We start from the raw sequence: 17,832 nt of genomic DNA, 5'->3' as shown, positions 1-17,832 counted from the left end.
TACTACTCGACAGACTCATTACTCATCAAGATCGTTATTTTTTCATCAACCATCATCATCAGTACTGGACTCTATTCGGAACTTCATTATTTGTTTGTGAGCTTATTCCTTTTCTGTTGGCTGTTTTTTTCTACTTTTCCTGTAATTTTGGTTTTGTTCTTTTGTTAATTTTGATTACAAGTACATTGCTTCGTTGGACTTGTTAGGCCTTAATTTAATTTATCATCCATTATCATAATTGGTTTCCCCGTATAATTATTCATTTTCCTTTGTCTTTTTTGCCTGTCGGTGTGTTGGTTTTGTATTGGTGTGGTGTTTTGTTTGTGTGTGGGTTTATTGGAGGCCCACCGGACACTGCATTCATTTCGCTTTAGTGTTATTTTGTTTGGATGTTTGATTAGTACCTCTACTGTATTTTAATGCCGTTTTGGGACTGTTGATAATATTAATCATTTCAAGTTTCCATAGACACAGTTTTCAAGTTGTTATAGTGCTCATGCATCAATGCCATTTCCATGAAGTATTGAAATGAAAAAGAAACAATGTGCATTATCCTTGCAGTCAAAAGTGAATGGCAAACTGTGGATGCAAGTCATCAGTGTTTCCAATTTGCTCAATACCCTGATGTTGAGACACCTTGCTTTTGTGGTTTAAAAATGAGTATGACTACTATGAGACACAAAGCTGAGAAATTAGCAGCAGGTGAGACATGTAGATTTCAAGTGCAGTTCATTTGCTTTGTAAACTTTTAAAAAAGCTCACTTACAACCGTATTTTCAATAAAATGCACAGTACCTTTTAAATGTAATAGTTTTCATTGTACTGTAATTGAAGTGTCATTGTAACTTCAATAAAAACTATACAGTATGTGTTTTGTTTTATGCCTACCTGTGCAACTATGGCCATCTTCTGCTACTTTAAAGCCATCTCCACAGTAGCAAAATGTTCCATTTCTTGTCATGACACAAGCATACTGACATCCTAATCGATGACATTTCGGTAAGAGCTCTGAAAAAAAAAAAAGAAAGAATAATTTCATTTAAATTGCTTAGATATTGTTTTGTTGTTTAACCTTTAACTCTTTTATGGATTGATTCTTTCAGTAAATCTTAAGACCCCCTAACAGTGTATTGATCAGGCAGCACTTATCACCCTAGCCTTAAATTCAAAAATGATTTATTTAAAAATACATATTTTCACTAGCCCTTGAGATGGTGTTGTTTTCAAAGATCATTTTATCCCCTGGAATGGCCACTCACCCTTTCACTGATGTGCAAGCCCCATCACCTTTCCCATCCAAGATCCAAATCAAAGACATACCACATCATAAAGGGCCATTTAAATTCAATTTCAATTGAAGCAAATTACCTGTAATATAAGGTCTCTCTTAAGTAGTAGCAGTTGGCAGGCAGCTATTGGGCTTCTCCCTGCAACCCTAACCACAGTTGCTAATGACGCTCAGAAATTTTCTCATCACAGTGCTTGCAATCTGGTTGGCCACACACAATCTATCTTTAACAGTTAACAGTTGACATTGGTTAGGTTGAGGGTGACTAAAATGGTGACAAGAAATCCAGAATCCAAAATCAAGAATCCAGTCACTTATTCACCAGTCACAAACACGCATTGCAAGTGAGCAAGGAGCAAAGGTACAATTAGCTGTTCTGGTATTTCTATGATCCATTCTCTAGCTACTGCATGCATTATATTCACAATTGACCACTTAAACGTAGAGAACCAACGAAGTACAAGAAGTTTGATGGCATTTAAACTCAAAGTTGCTATGCATATTCTTTACGCATTCCATTTAAATCATATCTAAGTCATAATTTACCAATGCATAAAAAACACACCCATTCAGCATTTTTTCTGGAGCCCTGGCTACACTTATAGCGGCTTTTACCAAATAGCAAAACAGACAACTGTGATAAAAGTAATTCATGATTCTAGACAATTTTTGCTGTGTAAGTATTACCATTTTTGTTGTTGGTACTTTGAAAGTTGTAACTAAAATGTGATTTTAGGATTAGTTACAATTTCCTATGAGTTGTATAATTATAACATTACATGATTCCACCAACCAGGAAGTCATACAGGCACAAAACAGTTGTCAGATGAATAAATCATTGCTTTTGTGAAATGCCTTTCTTTTTAGAATCACATCAATACCATATGTTTAAAAGTCAAGTAACTAGATATGGATTTTAAAATATTTCAGCCAAGTGGGCATGCTGTTTTTAACCCACAGCTGCTCCTGCCCACTATAGTTATTGATTTTCAATTTGTTGAGAATTTGTTTTGATTTACTAATGCTTGCACAACATGCTTCAGCAATCAATTTTAATAAACTCAATATGAATACGTTGTTTGCTACTGACATGAAATAATTTGGTTAAGCAGTTATTTTGGCAATCCACCTTGAAGAGTATTATTACCCTTCCTATTAAATAATGCATAAACAAGGTTATTATGTCCTCTAGTTGAAGATATAAGTCAAATTTAGCTTCTGTTTTTGACACAATATAAAAACTTGTTTAAAAAGACAGTATAAATTTGTAACAGATGTTGTTTATATGTGTATATTGTAATGGATTAATCATTTGGACTTTCTAGTTAATTGAAAAATAATAATTTATATCCTTCTAAAAACATGTATTTTATACATCTTTATATACACCAGCAAATGAAAAACAATCTTTGTTCTTTGTTAACAAGATTTTAGCATACCGGTACTCAAATAATTCTCAGATTACTGTTTGTGTCCTGAACAGTCTGATACAGTCCCCAGAAGGTTTCTGTTTGTTATAATGTGTTTGTAATAATAATAATAATAATAATAATAATAATAATAATAATAATAATAATAATAATAATAATAAAAAATTCAGTCCTCTATAATTTGGAGTCTTCGGGGTTAATCCATACTCTAGGTTAAATAAATTATAGTGTTCATTCCACTTAGTCCACAATGGTCAAAGAAACCACAACATCATTATCACTAATGGACAAGGAAATCCTGCAGTTACAGCTAAGGGAGGTCAAAGTAACAAACAGTGTGTGTATAGAATGAGTTGCAGAATGAGTTCTGTTTTCTAAAGAGATGAGACAAGTTCTCGGAACAATATGTTGCCTTCTAAACATTGCTATTTCATTTTTTATTTCTTTCCAATGCTGCCAGCAAGTATTTCTTTGTCTGTCAGGTAATGTATTAATATATCAAGTGTGGATTCATATATACATTTACATACAAAGTGCCTTTTTTTTCATTTGAATACATCCCAAGTAAGAGATGCTGGTGGTACAAAAATGGCTTCCCAAGAACAATACAAATCACATCTACTAGTAATACATAGCATATTACAGAATCTAACATTAGAAATAACTTATGTAATTATCACGTGTGTAGTTATGCATTGTACTGTATACTTTCACAGTCCATTGGCAAAGTTTTATCTTGTGTTCCTGCAGGTATACCTTTTATTACGTCTATCTCCAGCTGGGAAGCATATCTGCTACCAATTCATAGTTGCTACTTACAGTTTTGCAAAACACCCTGCAGAGTTTACAAGAAAAACGTTAGTTTTGTATGTCCTGTTGTCCGTATCACAGAGTTATATTTTTAAACATATTGCCGACTAAAAGTAAAAAAAAAAATAAAATAAATAAGTATCCTAGTTTATTTATCTATGATGTGTAAATACAAACGTCAGTCAGGAATATGTTGAAAAATTGCTGTGATATGGACAACATAGGCTATTATAAACAAAGCAGGAGGTGTTGTAACACTATGGTTGGCACCTTTTTAAGAATTAAGTCAATTGGTCACTGCATAGTATTTTGCATTTCCCTGAGATTCTAAAAAAGTGTTTAAACTTAGTAATAAAAATATTTTAGTGTAGGTTGTATCCACCATTTTGTCAGCAACACAATTGTTAAGAGTTAAAAAATAACTACTTCATATTATTTTACTTGCTTCTCTTAACACAGAAAACTCAGCATTCAAGATCAAACATAAACAAAGTAAATTGCTCCAAAATGTGGAATTGTTTCGTAAAGACATATACTAGACTTTATAACCAGCTTGAAAAGTGATAGTACTCCATTATGACTGTCAGGAAGTTCACTTTTACATTCAATGAACATCACTTGTCTTTTCCTCCATTGCTTCTAAGCTTGCATTTACCTTACTGCCTTCGGGAAAAGTAAAAAAAAAAAAGTTTTTCACTAGTCTTATTCCCTGGAACGTTCAATCTGCTGAATTCATATTAACAGGACAAAGGTCACCTGGGTTAAGATGTGGAGATGTAGTTCCAGCATGGCTGAAGGTCAAATTTAACAGCTAAAAACTTGATAGAATATATATATATATAATATACAGGATCAAATGGATTATATATATATATATATATATATATATAATATATTATATATAATATATATAATATATATATCTATCTGGGATATATATATATAGACATACACACACACACACACACACAAGAGAGTAAGCAGAACAATACACTAAAAAGGTAAATGCACGTTTTAACTTTAAAATCTGTTTCAAAGCTCTTTTCGTCAAAACATTTGTCTACATTTATGTCATTTGAGTACTGCCAGTACTGTATATATGATTTAGTGTATAAAAAAAAAAAAAGATTAAAATAGAACTTGCATTCATAAGGATGTGCACATGGTAGCTCAGAGGAAAGAAATTCTACCAGAATCCTCAATGGGAAGCATTGCAGGTGATGATGTATGGATTGCTTCTTCCTGAGCATTCAGAATGATAGGGATTTATAAGCACTGAATACTAATACAGGGACAATTAAGGACACACACCGAATAGACTCTACAGGGGTATCACAAAGAAGTGAACTGCTTAAAACAATGTGTTTAAAAAACAGCAATAGGGTTATGAAGAAAAAAACAATCGATTGCAGAAATAGATTATATAATTGTTACAGACTGAACAAATATATTGTCATTTAAATCTTGTTTATTTATGTATTTATGATGCATGTTTCTCAGTTATGTGTCATTTAAATATGCTTTTTTAAAAGTGCATTACATATTAAATGTAAAAAATAAAAATTAAATTAATAATAATAATAGGCTTTATGAATAGGGCTTATTGTATCCACATATATGCAAAGAGTTTATGTAATGCCTAAAGCCCACTGTGATACTTATTAAAAACACAAGCTCAGCCCATATTTATACTGCAAACTAAAAAACATTTGCTCAACAAGGGATGTATGAAAAATGAATGCTGCTGTTAAGAGGGCTGTGAAAAGATCTTCAGATTTGATTTACAACTACAGAAAACCATCAATAAGAAACAAAACGAGACTGGTAAAGAAATCTGTACTTGTTTCATCCCTTCAGAGGTAAATAATAATTTATTACTTTAGATGGTTTGGATTCCCAAACAACAAGACTAATGGAACTGTATTTTCTGAGGGCTGTTTCATAAATTTGGGGGCAGACTACAGTATGGTGTGGTTCTAACATAAATAAAGAACGACATGTTTGTAAAGAACACTTTGCACACATCTGAGTACTCTACTTTTATATCCAGGCATCCATTCTGGGCCCTAAGTACTTGCATGGCATAGTGAGTCTGCTTAAAGATATATGTCCAGTTTAATTGCCAGTTCTAAGTACTCATTAGTTCTGTAATGCAAATATCTCATGAAGTATCTCATGCATTCCTTATAGTATTGCAATCTATTTATTTGTTTTATTAGTTACTTAAAGGCATGCTCCCTTATACAGAAGGTCGAAATTACATTCTTACATAGTTATAATGTACCTTTTGTTTTGTTATTTCAATATTTTATTTGACTTTGTTATCAACATTGATATACTCCTAATTATACTTTTTTAATTAGATTTTTCTGTTGACACAACTTTGACCGCTGGAAATATTAAATCTAAGGCTATGTTTGCTACAGTAAACACGTGTTAGTAAAATTTAAAAAAAGTTTATACATAGATTATAAGTGAGATTGTCTTTAACTCCAACAGTATTTTAACTGTAGTAGCAACAGAAGCTAGGAAAGTGCAGGTTTCCATATATTCCGTATATTTAGAACATAAGAAAGTTTACAAACGAGAGGAGGCCATTCGGCCCATCTTGCTCGTTTGGTTGTTAGTAGCTTATTGATCCCAAAATCTCATCAAGCAGCTTCTTGAAGGATCCCAGGGTGTCAGCTTCAACAACATTACTGGGGAGTTGATTCCAGACCCTCACAATTCTCTGTGTAAAAAAGTGTCTCCTATTTTCTGTTCTGAATGCCCCTTTTTCTAAACTCCATTTGTGACCCCTGGTCCTTGTTTCTTTTTTCAGGCTGAAAAAGTCCCTTGGGTCGACACTGTCAATACCTTTTAGAATTTTGAATGCTTGAATTAGGTCGCCACGTAGTCTTCTTTGTTCAAGACTGAACAGATTCAATTCTTTTAGCCTGTCTGCATATGACATGCCTTTTAAGCCCGGAATAATTCTGGTCGCTCTTCTTTGCACTCTTTCTAGAGCAGCAATATCTTTTTTATAGCGAGGTGACCAGAACTGAACACAATATTCAAGATGAGGTCTTACTAGTGCATTGTACAGTTTTAACATTACTTCCCTTGATTTAAATTCAACACTTTTCACAATGTATCCGAGCATCTTGTTAGCCTTTTTTACAGCTTCCCCACATTGTCTAGATGAAGACATTTCTAAGTCAACAAAAACTCCTAGGTCTTTTTCATAGATTCCTTCTCCAATTTCAATATCTCCCATATGATATTTATAATGTACATTTTTATTTCCTGCGTGCAGTACCTTACACTTTTCTCTATTAAATGTCATTTGCCATGTGTCTGCCCAGTTCTGAATCTTGTCTAGATCATTTTGAATGACCTTTGCTGCTGCAACAGTGTTTGTAACTGTTAATGCATCCACTAAGTGGTAATGCCCAGGAAATTATTTTTGAATTGTTTGTGACAGTTGGCAACAGAATCATTGTAGTTTGCCCTTTTTACCAGCACATTCACATATCAGTGCCAGTGTCCTCAAAACCAGCCATGTACTAGAATTTTTCACAACAAATGTAATTGTTTTTTGTCAATAACTTAATATTATAAGTAACGCATGAATGACATCAACATAATTGCAAAGGGTATAATAATAGGTTATTTCAAAGTAATTAACAAAAGTAATGAGAACACCGATATGAACATATGACATTTCAGACATCTACCTATAATTAGAGCTTCTAGTTTTCGGTTTTTATTTTCCATCTCTTTCCCTCCCTTTAAACATTAATTAATAGTTGTTAAGCCTTAACTGAATACCAGATTGTTTAAATTAGCAACGCACTACCAGAAACCAGTGCAATGGAAATTAATAAACTGAATTCGACAATTAGCACTAGAACGAAATGCAGGTTCAGATAGAATGAGTGTAAAAAGAAACAACTTCCCTTGGCTACTAGTGTTTGATTAGCTCAATATGTTTAAAGAGACATCAAAAGTAAAACCCCCAAACCAGAATCCCTACATATTAGTATTTAAACACCAATAGTAAATGAATTGTGATAAATGATTTCATCAGAGTATATGCTTTGTCATAGATAACAATTCCAGAAATTCTCAAAAGGAGAATTGAACCTCCCTCCACTGCTTAACCCACCCTCCACAAAAGAGTAGGCTAAACCTATATAATAATATACCATCATCAGCACCGCCACATCTCTTTAATGATATGACGTGCAATAAAAGGGTTAAAATACAGATGTGCACTCCACTGGACAAAGTGCCTCATATATATTGCAATTAATTTACATGCGTATATAAAACATGAAAAGCTATGTGAGAAGGTAATTAAATCATGTGTCATAATATATACAGTGGCTTGCAAAAGTATTGACCCCCCCCTTGGCATTTTTACTATTTTGTTGCCTTACAACCTGGAATTAAAATTGATTTTTATTTGGATTTAATGTAATGGACATATACAAAATAGTCCAGATTGGTGAAGTGAAATGAAAAAAATAACTTGTTTAAAAAAATTCTAAAAAATAAATAATGGAAAAGTGGTGCGTGCATATGTATTCACCCCCTTTGCTATTAAGCCTCTAAATAAGATCTGGTGCAACCAGTTACCTTCAGAAGTCACATAATTAGTTAAATAAAGTCCACCTGTGTGCAATCTAAGTGTCACATGATCTGTCACATGATCTCAGTATATATACACCTGTTCTGAAAGGCCCCAGAGTCTGCAACACCACTAAGCAAGGGGCACCACCAAGCAAGCGGCACCACGAAGACCAAGTTGCTCTCCAAACAGGTCAGGGACAAAGTTGTGGAGAAGTACAGACCAGATTTGGGTTATAACAAAATATCCGAAACATCCCACAGAGCTCCATTAAAGCCATTATTAAAAAATGGAAAGAATATGGCACCACAACAAACCTGGCAAGAGAGGGCCGCCCACCAAAACTCACGGACCAGGCAAGGAGGGCATTAATCAGAGAGGCAACAAAGAGACCAAAGATAACCCTAAAGGAGCTGCAAAGCTCCACAGCGGAGATTGGAGTATCTGTCCATAGGACCACTTTAAGCTGTACACTCCACAGAGGTGGGCTTTATGGAAGAGTGGTCAGAAAAAAGCCATTGCTTAAAGAAAAAAATAAGCAAACACGTTTGGTGTTCGCCAAAAGGCATGTGGGAGACTACCCAAACATATGGAAGAAGGTACTCTGGTCAGATGAGACTAAAATTGAGCTTTTTGGCCATCAAGGAAAACGTTATGTCTGGCGTAAACCCAACACCTCTCATCACCCCGAGAACACCATCATCGGCAGGGACTGGGAAAATGGTCAGAATTGAAGGAATGATGGATGGCGCTAAATACAGGGAAACTCTTGAGGGAAACCTGTTTCAGTCTTACAGAGATTTGAGACTGGGACGGAGGTTCACCTTCCAGCAGGAAAATGACCCTAAGCATACTGCTAAAGCAACACTCAGTTTAAGGGGAAACATTTAAATGTCTTGGAATGGCCTAGTCAAAGCCCAGACCTCAATCCAATTGAGAATCTGTGGTATGACTTAAAGATTGCTGTACACCAGCGGAACCCATCCAACTTGAAGGAGCTGGAGCAGTTTTGCCTTGAAGAATGGCCAAAAATCCCAGTGGCTAGATGTGCCAAGCTTATAGATACATACCCCAAGAGACCTGCAGTTTTATGCTTTTTTGTCTTATTTCTTGTTTGTTTCACAATAAAAAATATTTAGCATCTTCAAAGCGGTAGGCATGTTGTGTAAATCAAATGATACAAACCCCCAAAAAATCAATTTTAATTCCAGGTTGTAAGGCAACAAAATAGGAAAAATGCAAAGGGGGGTCAATACTTTCGCAAGCCACTGTACAGTGGCACTCCATTTATCCACTCACTTGGGAGGGCACAGGTCACGGATAAATGAGATGTCGCTGTGTGTGACTAGAATGCATGAATAAAATACAGAAACTAGTAATTTAAATCAAATTAGCATTTACTGGAGATGTATGCAATAAAATATAGTAGAAAGAAGAATGTTTTTAAAATAGCTTACTTTGACAGTGTGGCGTCAGAACAGAGTGGGTGGCGTCAAACCAAAGCCAGGAAATAAACAAAGAGGTATGGAGTTTGGTGGCGCTGAGCACTTGCTTGCTCTCAGCATTTAATAAATAAACAGAACAGAAAATAAAAAGGTTGTAACATACAAAAAACACAGCACACGGCACATTCGCCAAAACAAAAGAGACAAATAAAACAAACTATAAAGACAGACACGGTGTGCTGATTTAACGATTATCTTATTCTTATTCTTATTATTACCTCAGTCTCCAATCCCATTCTCTACTCACCGAACACACAACCCCGAGTATGTGAAAACATACCCTTATTACAGGGGACTGGTGCGGCTCTCCCTCACTTGCAGGGGACTGGTGTGGCTCTCCCTCATTTGCTGGGGACTGGCGCAGCTCTCCCTCACTTGCAGGGGACTGGTGAGGCTCTCCCTCACTTGCATGGGAAGGTGATGGAGGCAGAGGAAGCATCTGCTCCTCTTCTCCAGGTGGTGATGGTAGGGGAAGTGATTCTAGCAGGCAGTCACCCTCTGCTGGTGGAGATGGGAACAGCTCCCTCTCGGGCTTTGGATCCCCGCGGCCCCCCCACCTGGGCGCTGGAGACCCTGCTACCTGGGCTGCTGATCTATTTATAGCTGCCTCCAGGTAGGACTAACTCCACACCTTCCTCCAGGGAGTTTAGGATGTGTTCCCTCTCGTATGCCTCCCATTGCTCCCTGTCCATCAGCCACAGGACCCAGATGGCTATGGGCATGGACTGTGCCTCCAGCCCAGCATTGTCCCGGATCCAGTCCCTCAGCCTAACGGCGTCTTCTGACATTTTGTTTTTGTTCTTGTTGTTTTTGTTTTTTTTAAAACAAGAAATTGCTGTTCCTGCTCTGGTCTGCATTTAGGGGGCATTGGTAATCCCGGTTCTGACACCACGTGTCACAAAGACGGCCGGAGTGGGTGGCGTCAGACCAGAGCCAGGAAACAAACAAAGATGTATGGAGTTTGGTGGCGCTCAGCATTTAATAAATAAACAGAACAGAAAATAAAAAGGTTGTAACATACAAAAAACACAGCACACGGCACATTCGCCAAAACAAAAGACACAAACAAAACGAAATATAAAGACAAACACGGTGTGCTGATTTAACGATTATTCTTATGCTTATTCTTATTATTACCTCCGTCTCCAATCCCGTTCTCCACTCACCGAACACACAACTCTGAGTATGTGAAAACATGCTGCTTTTATGCAGCTGTACCGAGACTCGATTGCTAATCAATCATTCAATTGGAGTCGCGGTACAACTGCACGTGAATTAATAAAGTGCAATTCCTTGTGCTCACATATTACTTTTTACTTGCACGTGAAGTGCTGTGCAATCCTCGTGCCTAAATACAAATATACATTTTAAACACTTGTGTTACACAGACCCATTTATATCCCGTGTACCAATGACTATACAACAACATTTACACACAACAGATAACACAAAATACACACAGGGGCGGGTACTTTGCCACACAATGGTACTGCTAGAAAAATCTTTTCAAAATACAGTAAACCTCCAACCCCCGTTTCAATAGTTTTTTTCTGTTAGAGATCAGAAGCGTTTTTTTTTTTTTTTTCAGTAACTTTTTTTAAACTATTCACTGCAGCAAGTCGTTCTTTTGAACCTTGACAAAGTCGATAACAGTTTTTTGTTTCAGTGAGGCAAAATATGTTTGCTGTGTTTCACTAAGTAACTGCCTCAGGAGAACTACTTTTATAGAATCCTTCTGCTGTTTATACCAAGACATGAATCCTTGCATCTGGTGTCGACTCCACAGGTTAGACTGATGCATGCATCTTTATGTGTGTGTGTGTGTGTGTGTGTGTGTGTGTGTGTGCGTACCATGGGCATTAAGTCTATATTGGCAATAATGTACTGCATTTCAGAGATAAAACTCGTCAGGGAGCCATGGGTAATTGACGTCTCGGATGAACTAGGTGCAGTTAATGAGGTACTACTGTAGCTGTTGGCTGGTTTCACAGATCTAAATTGCCACTAATATTAGACAACCTTATTGAAGGTAACATTAGTGCTAATCAGTGACTGTAAAAAAACATCATAAATGGCTTAAATTGTAATGCAGCGAGTCTGGTTTGCGTACAGTCAAGACATGTAGGATGTTGCTGCTAAGTAGGCAAGGGTTAATACAGTATATGAGGAAATGATGCACAACCAGAAGAAAGATCTATACAGGCCTATGAAAGATTTGGGGATTTGACTTTGTAACCCACTTTACTTTGCAAAAAGCAGATAAAGACACAATTGGCAACTACATAGAGAAACCCATAATTGTATATGTGCACAGTTCACAAGAGATTGAACTATGCAACAGTAAATCATTGTACTGCTGCACTGCAAGAGCTCAATATATAATGTTGATACCATTTGTTAAAATGTAAACAGAATCATATATTTTATACCATACATGCTGTAATTGAGTCAACACAAACTTGCAGTGGTTAGAACTCAAATTCCTGTTTTGCCATTGTAAACAATATATTAATTATGCATTCAGTTAACATAGTTTTTATTTATGTGGTTATATTGTCTCATTAATAATACTAAACATTGTAGCTTACACTTTTGCTGCCATGATGCCTTTGACCTATGTAGCCTCTTCACAAATCTCCTTTTAACAAAATTGACTACATCAACAAAATATTTTAGAGCACTATTACCATTATATTTATACTGCTGTGACTTCACCAAAAAAGCACTAAATATTAAAAAAAAAAAAATTGGTAAGTCAATCTAAAATTAAAGCTGAAAATGTACCTAAAGGTGAATTTTGTGCAAGCTGCCATGTACTCTCATATAGTTGTCAGCAAGCATCTGACATCTGCTAAAGTACATAGTGTAACACGGCAGGGAGGGGGTTAACATCTTCCCTGCCTAAAAACATGTATTGGGTTAATTGTTTTATTGTTTTTATTATTTTATTTTTTAATAATCACCTGCACCTGGCTAATATTGTAAATTAGAGCCAGATGCAGGATATTTAAAGAAAGCAATCAGTCTGCTCAGGGCTGCCGTGTGGAGAGCCCGGTTGATAAATGTGCTCAATTGTAAATAATAAGGTACTGTGTGAAAGCCTTTTTGTTGTGTTGTTAAACTGTGTGTCTATATTTTTACATGTAAACAGCTTAGTTGTCCTGTTTATTAGTTAAGTTTCTGAAAAGTGTGTCATCATTGCTTTTGTTTTGATTTATTTTGTTTATTAAAAATAGCACGTCGATGCGTTTAAAAACTCAATTTTCTGCGTGCTGGTTCTTGAACGACCGCGAGTGAAGGCCTGTTTACAATAGCCATTACTTTAACCAATACGAACAGCCTTACCTTTCAAATTCTTAAAACAAGAGTACCAGCACTAGAAGACATACAATCAACCTCCATTAACAACTGCAAAAATAGACACCAAATATTTCAATGTATTTACACATGCCACATTTTGTTGCAGATGTTACTAACCAAAGGTCATGAAGCTGAGCTGAGATATGAATCCATGAGGATGGGAACTATGGCAGGTAAATTGGAGAATTAATTTGTAGTGAATTCTTGACCCACTATGCATTTTAGGTTGGAAGTCCCTCAGTTCACCATCACTAAGCAAGCCTGAGGTGGAATTTCTGTAATGAGAGCTGTGCACTGGTAATTTCTTCCCACCCGAAACAATGAGTTTGTTAAAGATTTGCAATGAGAAATATCCACCTAGCTTAGGCTTGCACAAAGACAGTTCCAAAGGTAAAATACACTGGTGAATTTATTGAACATGCCAAATATCCATGCATGTAGTCATAAGTAACATGACATACATCCCAATTATGTCGTGACATGTTTTCATAATGCACTGCTTCCTGCAGTGTCTATTTTGTGCTCATTTGCTTGAAATGTTCTTAAATCCATCTGTGAGGGTAATGCGCTATGGGTTTATAGAAAAAGTAGCATGCATCAGTAATTTAACTAAACCAAGTGCATTCTTGAAATGACTGCTTGTACTTAGCTGTTATTAGAATATATAAGCGGGCTGTAGAATTCACACAGATAGTTTATAGGTCTTTAGGGTGAAGCAAATGGCTCTCTATCATTTTGGGTTCATGTAAGGATACTTGAGTGGTATTTTAAAAGTGTACTGCTAGTCGATGGATGTAAGCGGTTCCCAGGGATGTTTTGTACTTAGTCCCGTAAACGAAACAAACCAATGTTCTTACTGTAATACTTCCAAGAGTACATCTCAACAACAAGCAGGTGTTTTAAAGCAGGCTTTCACTGTAAAAATGTAACAATCTATGAGTCAGATCAAACATGTAGCCAAACAACATCAGACTTTGGCCAACTGCCTAAAGGTTAAAGTAATTTAGTCAAATACCTGGTTTAATGGAATTACTTTCACATACAGTACATAGCAGAAATGGTATAGTGTGTAGTTTTAAGGGAAAGTAACCTCTGAACCTTAACCCTTCATTTAGCGGTGTCACAAAGGATGGCTTTAGTGGTGTGGGTGGTGACGTCAGAGACCAGGAAGAAGTGCAAAAACAAAAGGTATGGGGCTGAAACTGAGGTGTATTGGCATGCAGTGTTATATTTTCATAAACAACAAAAGTAAATATTTAAACAAAACAAAATACTTTACTTGAACTACAAACAAAGGGGCTTGTTAGCCAAACAAACAAAACATGTAACATATTAAGAAGTATAAATCTAAATATAGCAGCAGTTATTCTTTTTTACGTTGGTCTCTCCTCCGGCACTCCTCCTATGAGCTCGGAGTGGGTGTCTTATTGGTGGCTGAAGCCTTAACTGCTCATTAATTACCTTATTAAGGGTGCAGCCACATTCCCACAGGTTTTATCAGGATGGGGAATTTAACCCCATCCACTCTTGCCACACTTTATACGACTGGCTTTCGCTGGTCTCAAATAATGTCGGGTGGCCAATACAACAATAAATAATACAAATGATACAGAAATATGCACAAGGGGTGGGCACCCCGTCACAAGCGGCAATAATTGAGTGCACATGGAAAGGGGTGAAAATGGACCCCACGTACATAAACATGGTTAACTTATCAATGAAAGCAAATACACATCACAAAACTGGTAAACTGTTATTATTTAAACTATTTTGTACTGAATAAATGCTTGAAGTCTTGACTATTAAAAAAGGAAAAAAAAAAAAACACAATGTGCTATGAACAGCAAACCCCTTGAAATTGCCACAAACATAAATATAAACTACACAAATAAATATTACAATGGGATCCAGGGCAGGCGCTAGGTTTTTGCGGACATCGAACAATTCAGTGCTCCCCCACCTTTACCCCCTAAATCAAAAAATATTTTTAAGGTTTTTATAATCACTTGTTATTCACTACACCAGACATGTCTGTAGACATGTGTATTTAAAATAAATAAATAAATTGTAATAAATCTGTACAGTATGTATATACAGTAGTAAAATCAAATGAATATTGCAGCACACTTTATTTTTACTTTAGCCTACCAGTAACACAAAATAAATCATGCTGCTGCCTTTTACGCATTGCTGCACAGTGCAACAACAGTAAAAGATTATTTTTAATTAAAACAAAATTATTTTATTGTTCTTTTTTACTGTAGCCTACTTAGTACACAAGTAACAGAAAACAGAATACACACTTTACAGAAAAAAACTTATGTTCTTACTACAGTTATTTTAGTGTTTTTTTTTTTTTTTTTTTTTAGACTAGATTTGTTTCTTTTTATTTCGAAGTTCCAGAGGTTTGTTATGATAATGAGGTACGACAAAACAACTGTCAAATGAAAGTCTTGTTGGAAAGTATGATATTAACCCTTAGCGGTCCATTTATTCAGCGCTTGTCAATGCTTATTTTCACACACGTTGTTTAAAATATTTTTTTTCAGAGTAAAACAGGTTTAAAAGACACCTCAGTACTGCATCTCCAGCCAAGCCCTACCCCTTGTTTGCTGTATTTTTCACATACCTCTTCATAGTCATGCATACTGATAAATCCTCTCCTGATCACACGTTTTATCACCAAACGCCTCAATAATGCGATCCAAGTCATTATTTTATTACTATAACATCTTAAAAACCTTTGCAAATGTCTGTGATATTCTTTGAGCGCTGGATGCAGAAGCAGCTATCTTTGTTTATGTCCGTGTTATCTCTGTGGTGCAGGGGCTATGTGTATTGCTCAGATCTGCACCCTTTTTTTTTTTGGCTCCCATTGGTCTCGCTTCGCCATTGAAAGGTTTTCTCAGCTTTTTCTTGAGAAAAAATGACTAGAGACCTGTGCTTGATGTCTTTTACATTGGACTGAAAAGTAAAATATTGTAATGTCAGACCAGGTCTGAAATAGGACCTCAAAGGTTTGAATTTAAGTCAAGGGAAGTAATGTTAAAACTTTGCAATGCATTAATAAGACCTAAACTAGAATATAGTTCAGTTCTGGTCACCTTGCTACAAAAAGGATATTAGAGTGCAAAGAAGATTGACCAGAATTATTCCTGGTTTAAAAGGCATGTCATATGCAGACAGGCTAAAATAATTAAATTTATTAAGTCTTGAACAAAGAAGATCTGATTCAAGCACTTCAAAATTCTAAAAGGTATTGACAATGTCGACCCAAGGGGCTTTTTCGACCTGAAAAAAGAAACAAGGACTAGGGGGATTAGATAAAGAGGCATTCAGAACAGAAAATAGGAGGCACTTGTGTTTTTACACAGAGAATTGTGAGGGTCTGGAACCAACTCCCCAGTAATGTTGTTGAAGCCAACACTCTGGGATCCTTCAAGAAGCTGCTTGATGAGATTCTTGGAAAAATAAGCTCCTAACAACCAAACTAGCAAAATGGGCCGAATGGCCTCCTCTCGTTTGCAAACTTTATTCTCATGTTTTATTAACATTTGAAAAATGGCAGGTGCGATTTCAGGGTTCGCCAGCAGAAGTCCTCAGAGTGGAACCCAAAAACTGGAACACTTCCTTACTGTACCAATAACAACCTGAGGGTCGCCAAAGGGACTCTGGTGGACCTGTGGTGGGAAAGTAGTAATTAAAATGGAATGGATAAATAAAAACTGCAAAGAAAACAGATGCCAAAATGCAAACCTGAGTTGCGAAGTGAAGGGTCCAAGAGAGAGAAGCCCGTCTGTTTTCTTTTTGTTTGGAATAGCCAAACAAACTATTAGGGACTCAAGAAGTAAGTTAGTACCCAAAAACTGGGTTAGTTTTTATTTTTATTTTCATACAATGTTCCTTTTTGTTTCTTTTTCTCTGTGTGTGTGTGTGTGTGTGTGTGTAGTCAGTTATTTATTTTTTATTTTTTTACCAAAATGTACTCAATCCTTTGTCATTTAAAATTCCCCAGGTCTTGTGTGACTGAGACTGATAACGATTCATGAGCCTTCTAACTAGGTCGGCCCCAATGCAGCAGTAAATTTACCCTGTGTGAGTCATGATTTTTTTTGGTGATATTCCTGTATAAAAGATACCAGATAAGAAAACACTGGTAGTAAATCCTGCAGTACCATATGCCTCCATAAATAAATAAGTCAGACTGTGCGACACGCCATTAAACATGAATCCTCTAAGTGTTTACAAATCTCTCTGCTGCTTGAGCATTTAACTAATCTGGAATGTTTTTCAGATCAGAACATTCTTTTTTTTTTTTTTTTTTTTTTTTCCCCGAGAGTTTACTATTGTGATTCCAACATTGTCTCATTTTAGTATATGCATGATAACTGTTTTAATCAACTGACCAGGATGACTGATTTCAGGTATTATTTGGAGGATAACATTTAGTACTCACATAATACCAAACAAGTACTGGGACAGTGTAGATGTATGGCATGTTTTCTCTCATTATCACCAATTTTGGACTACCTTAAAAAAAATATTAGTTATTTCATATTAATAACTGGTCTGAAACCAAAGATAAAGACGCTGGAATTAACATGAAAAGTAGTGTTTTAAGCAGTATGGAGTTGAAATCAGATCTCATTTGGCAACAATTAATCAACACTAGTGTTGCCCAACTGCTACTTTCTTGGGAGTATTGTACATGTTAGAGAAACTACTAATCAAAATGTTTTGTTTTTCTGGTCCAAATGGTTTTGTATTGGGAACTGACATCAGCCATAGTGCAAAAAGAGTTTGGTTGAAGAATTTTTTCATAATGTG

The 17,832-nt window shown here is 35.9% G+C and overlaps 1 protein-coding gene across 1 annotated transcript in view; it reads right to left on the bottom strand.

The window, feature by feature from the left end:
* Positions 1-17,832, bottom strand: part of lrp1bb (low density lipoprotein receptor-related protein 1Bb) — a 348,887-nt gene that overhangs the window by 222,215 nt on the left and 108,840 nt on the right. Inside the window, exon 3 of the mRNA XM_041264893.1 lies at positions 889-1,008. Coding sequence (XP_041120827.1) covers positions 889-1,008 — 120 coding nt within the window. The remainder of the gene's footprint in view (positions 1-888; positions 1,009-17,832) is intronic.

Source organism: Polyodon spathula, chromosome 11 (genome assembly GCF_017654505.1).
Source record: "Polyodon spathula isolate WHYD16114869_AA chromosome 11, ASM1765450v1, whole genome shotgun sequence".
NCBI classification, from domain to species: domain Eukaryota; kingdom Metazoa; phylum Chordata; class Actinopteri; order Acipenseriformes; family Polyodontidae; genus Polyodon; species Polyodon spathula.
This window is presented reverse-complemented; position numbering and strand designations above follow the sequence as displayed.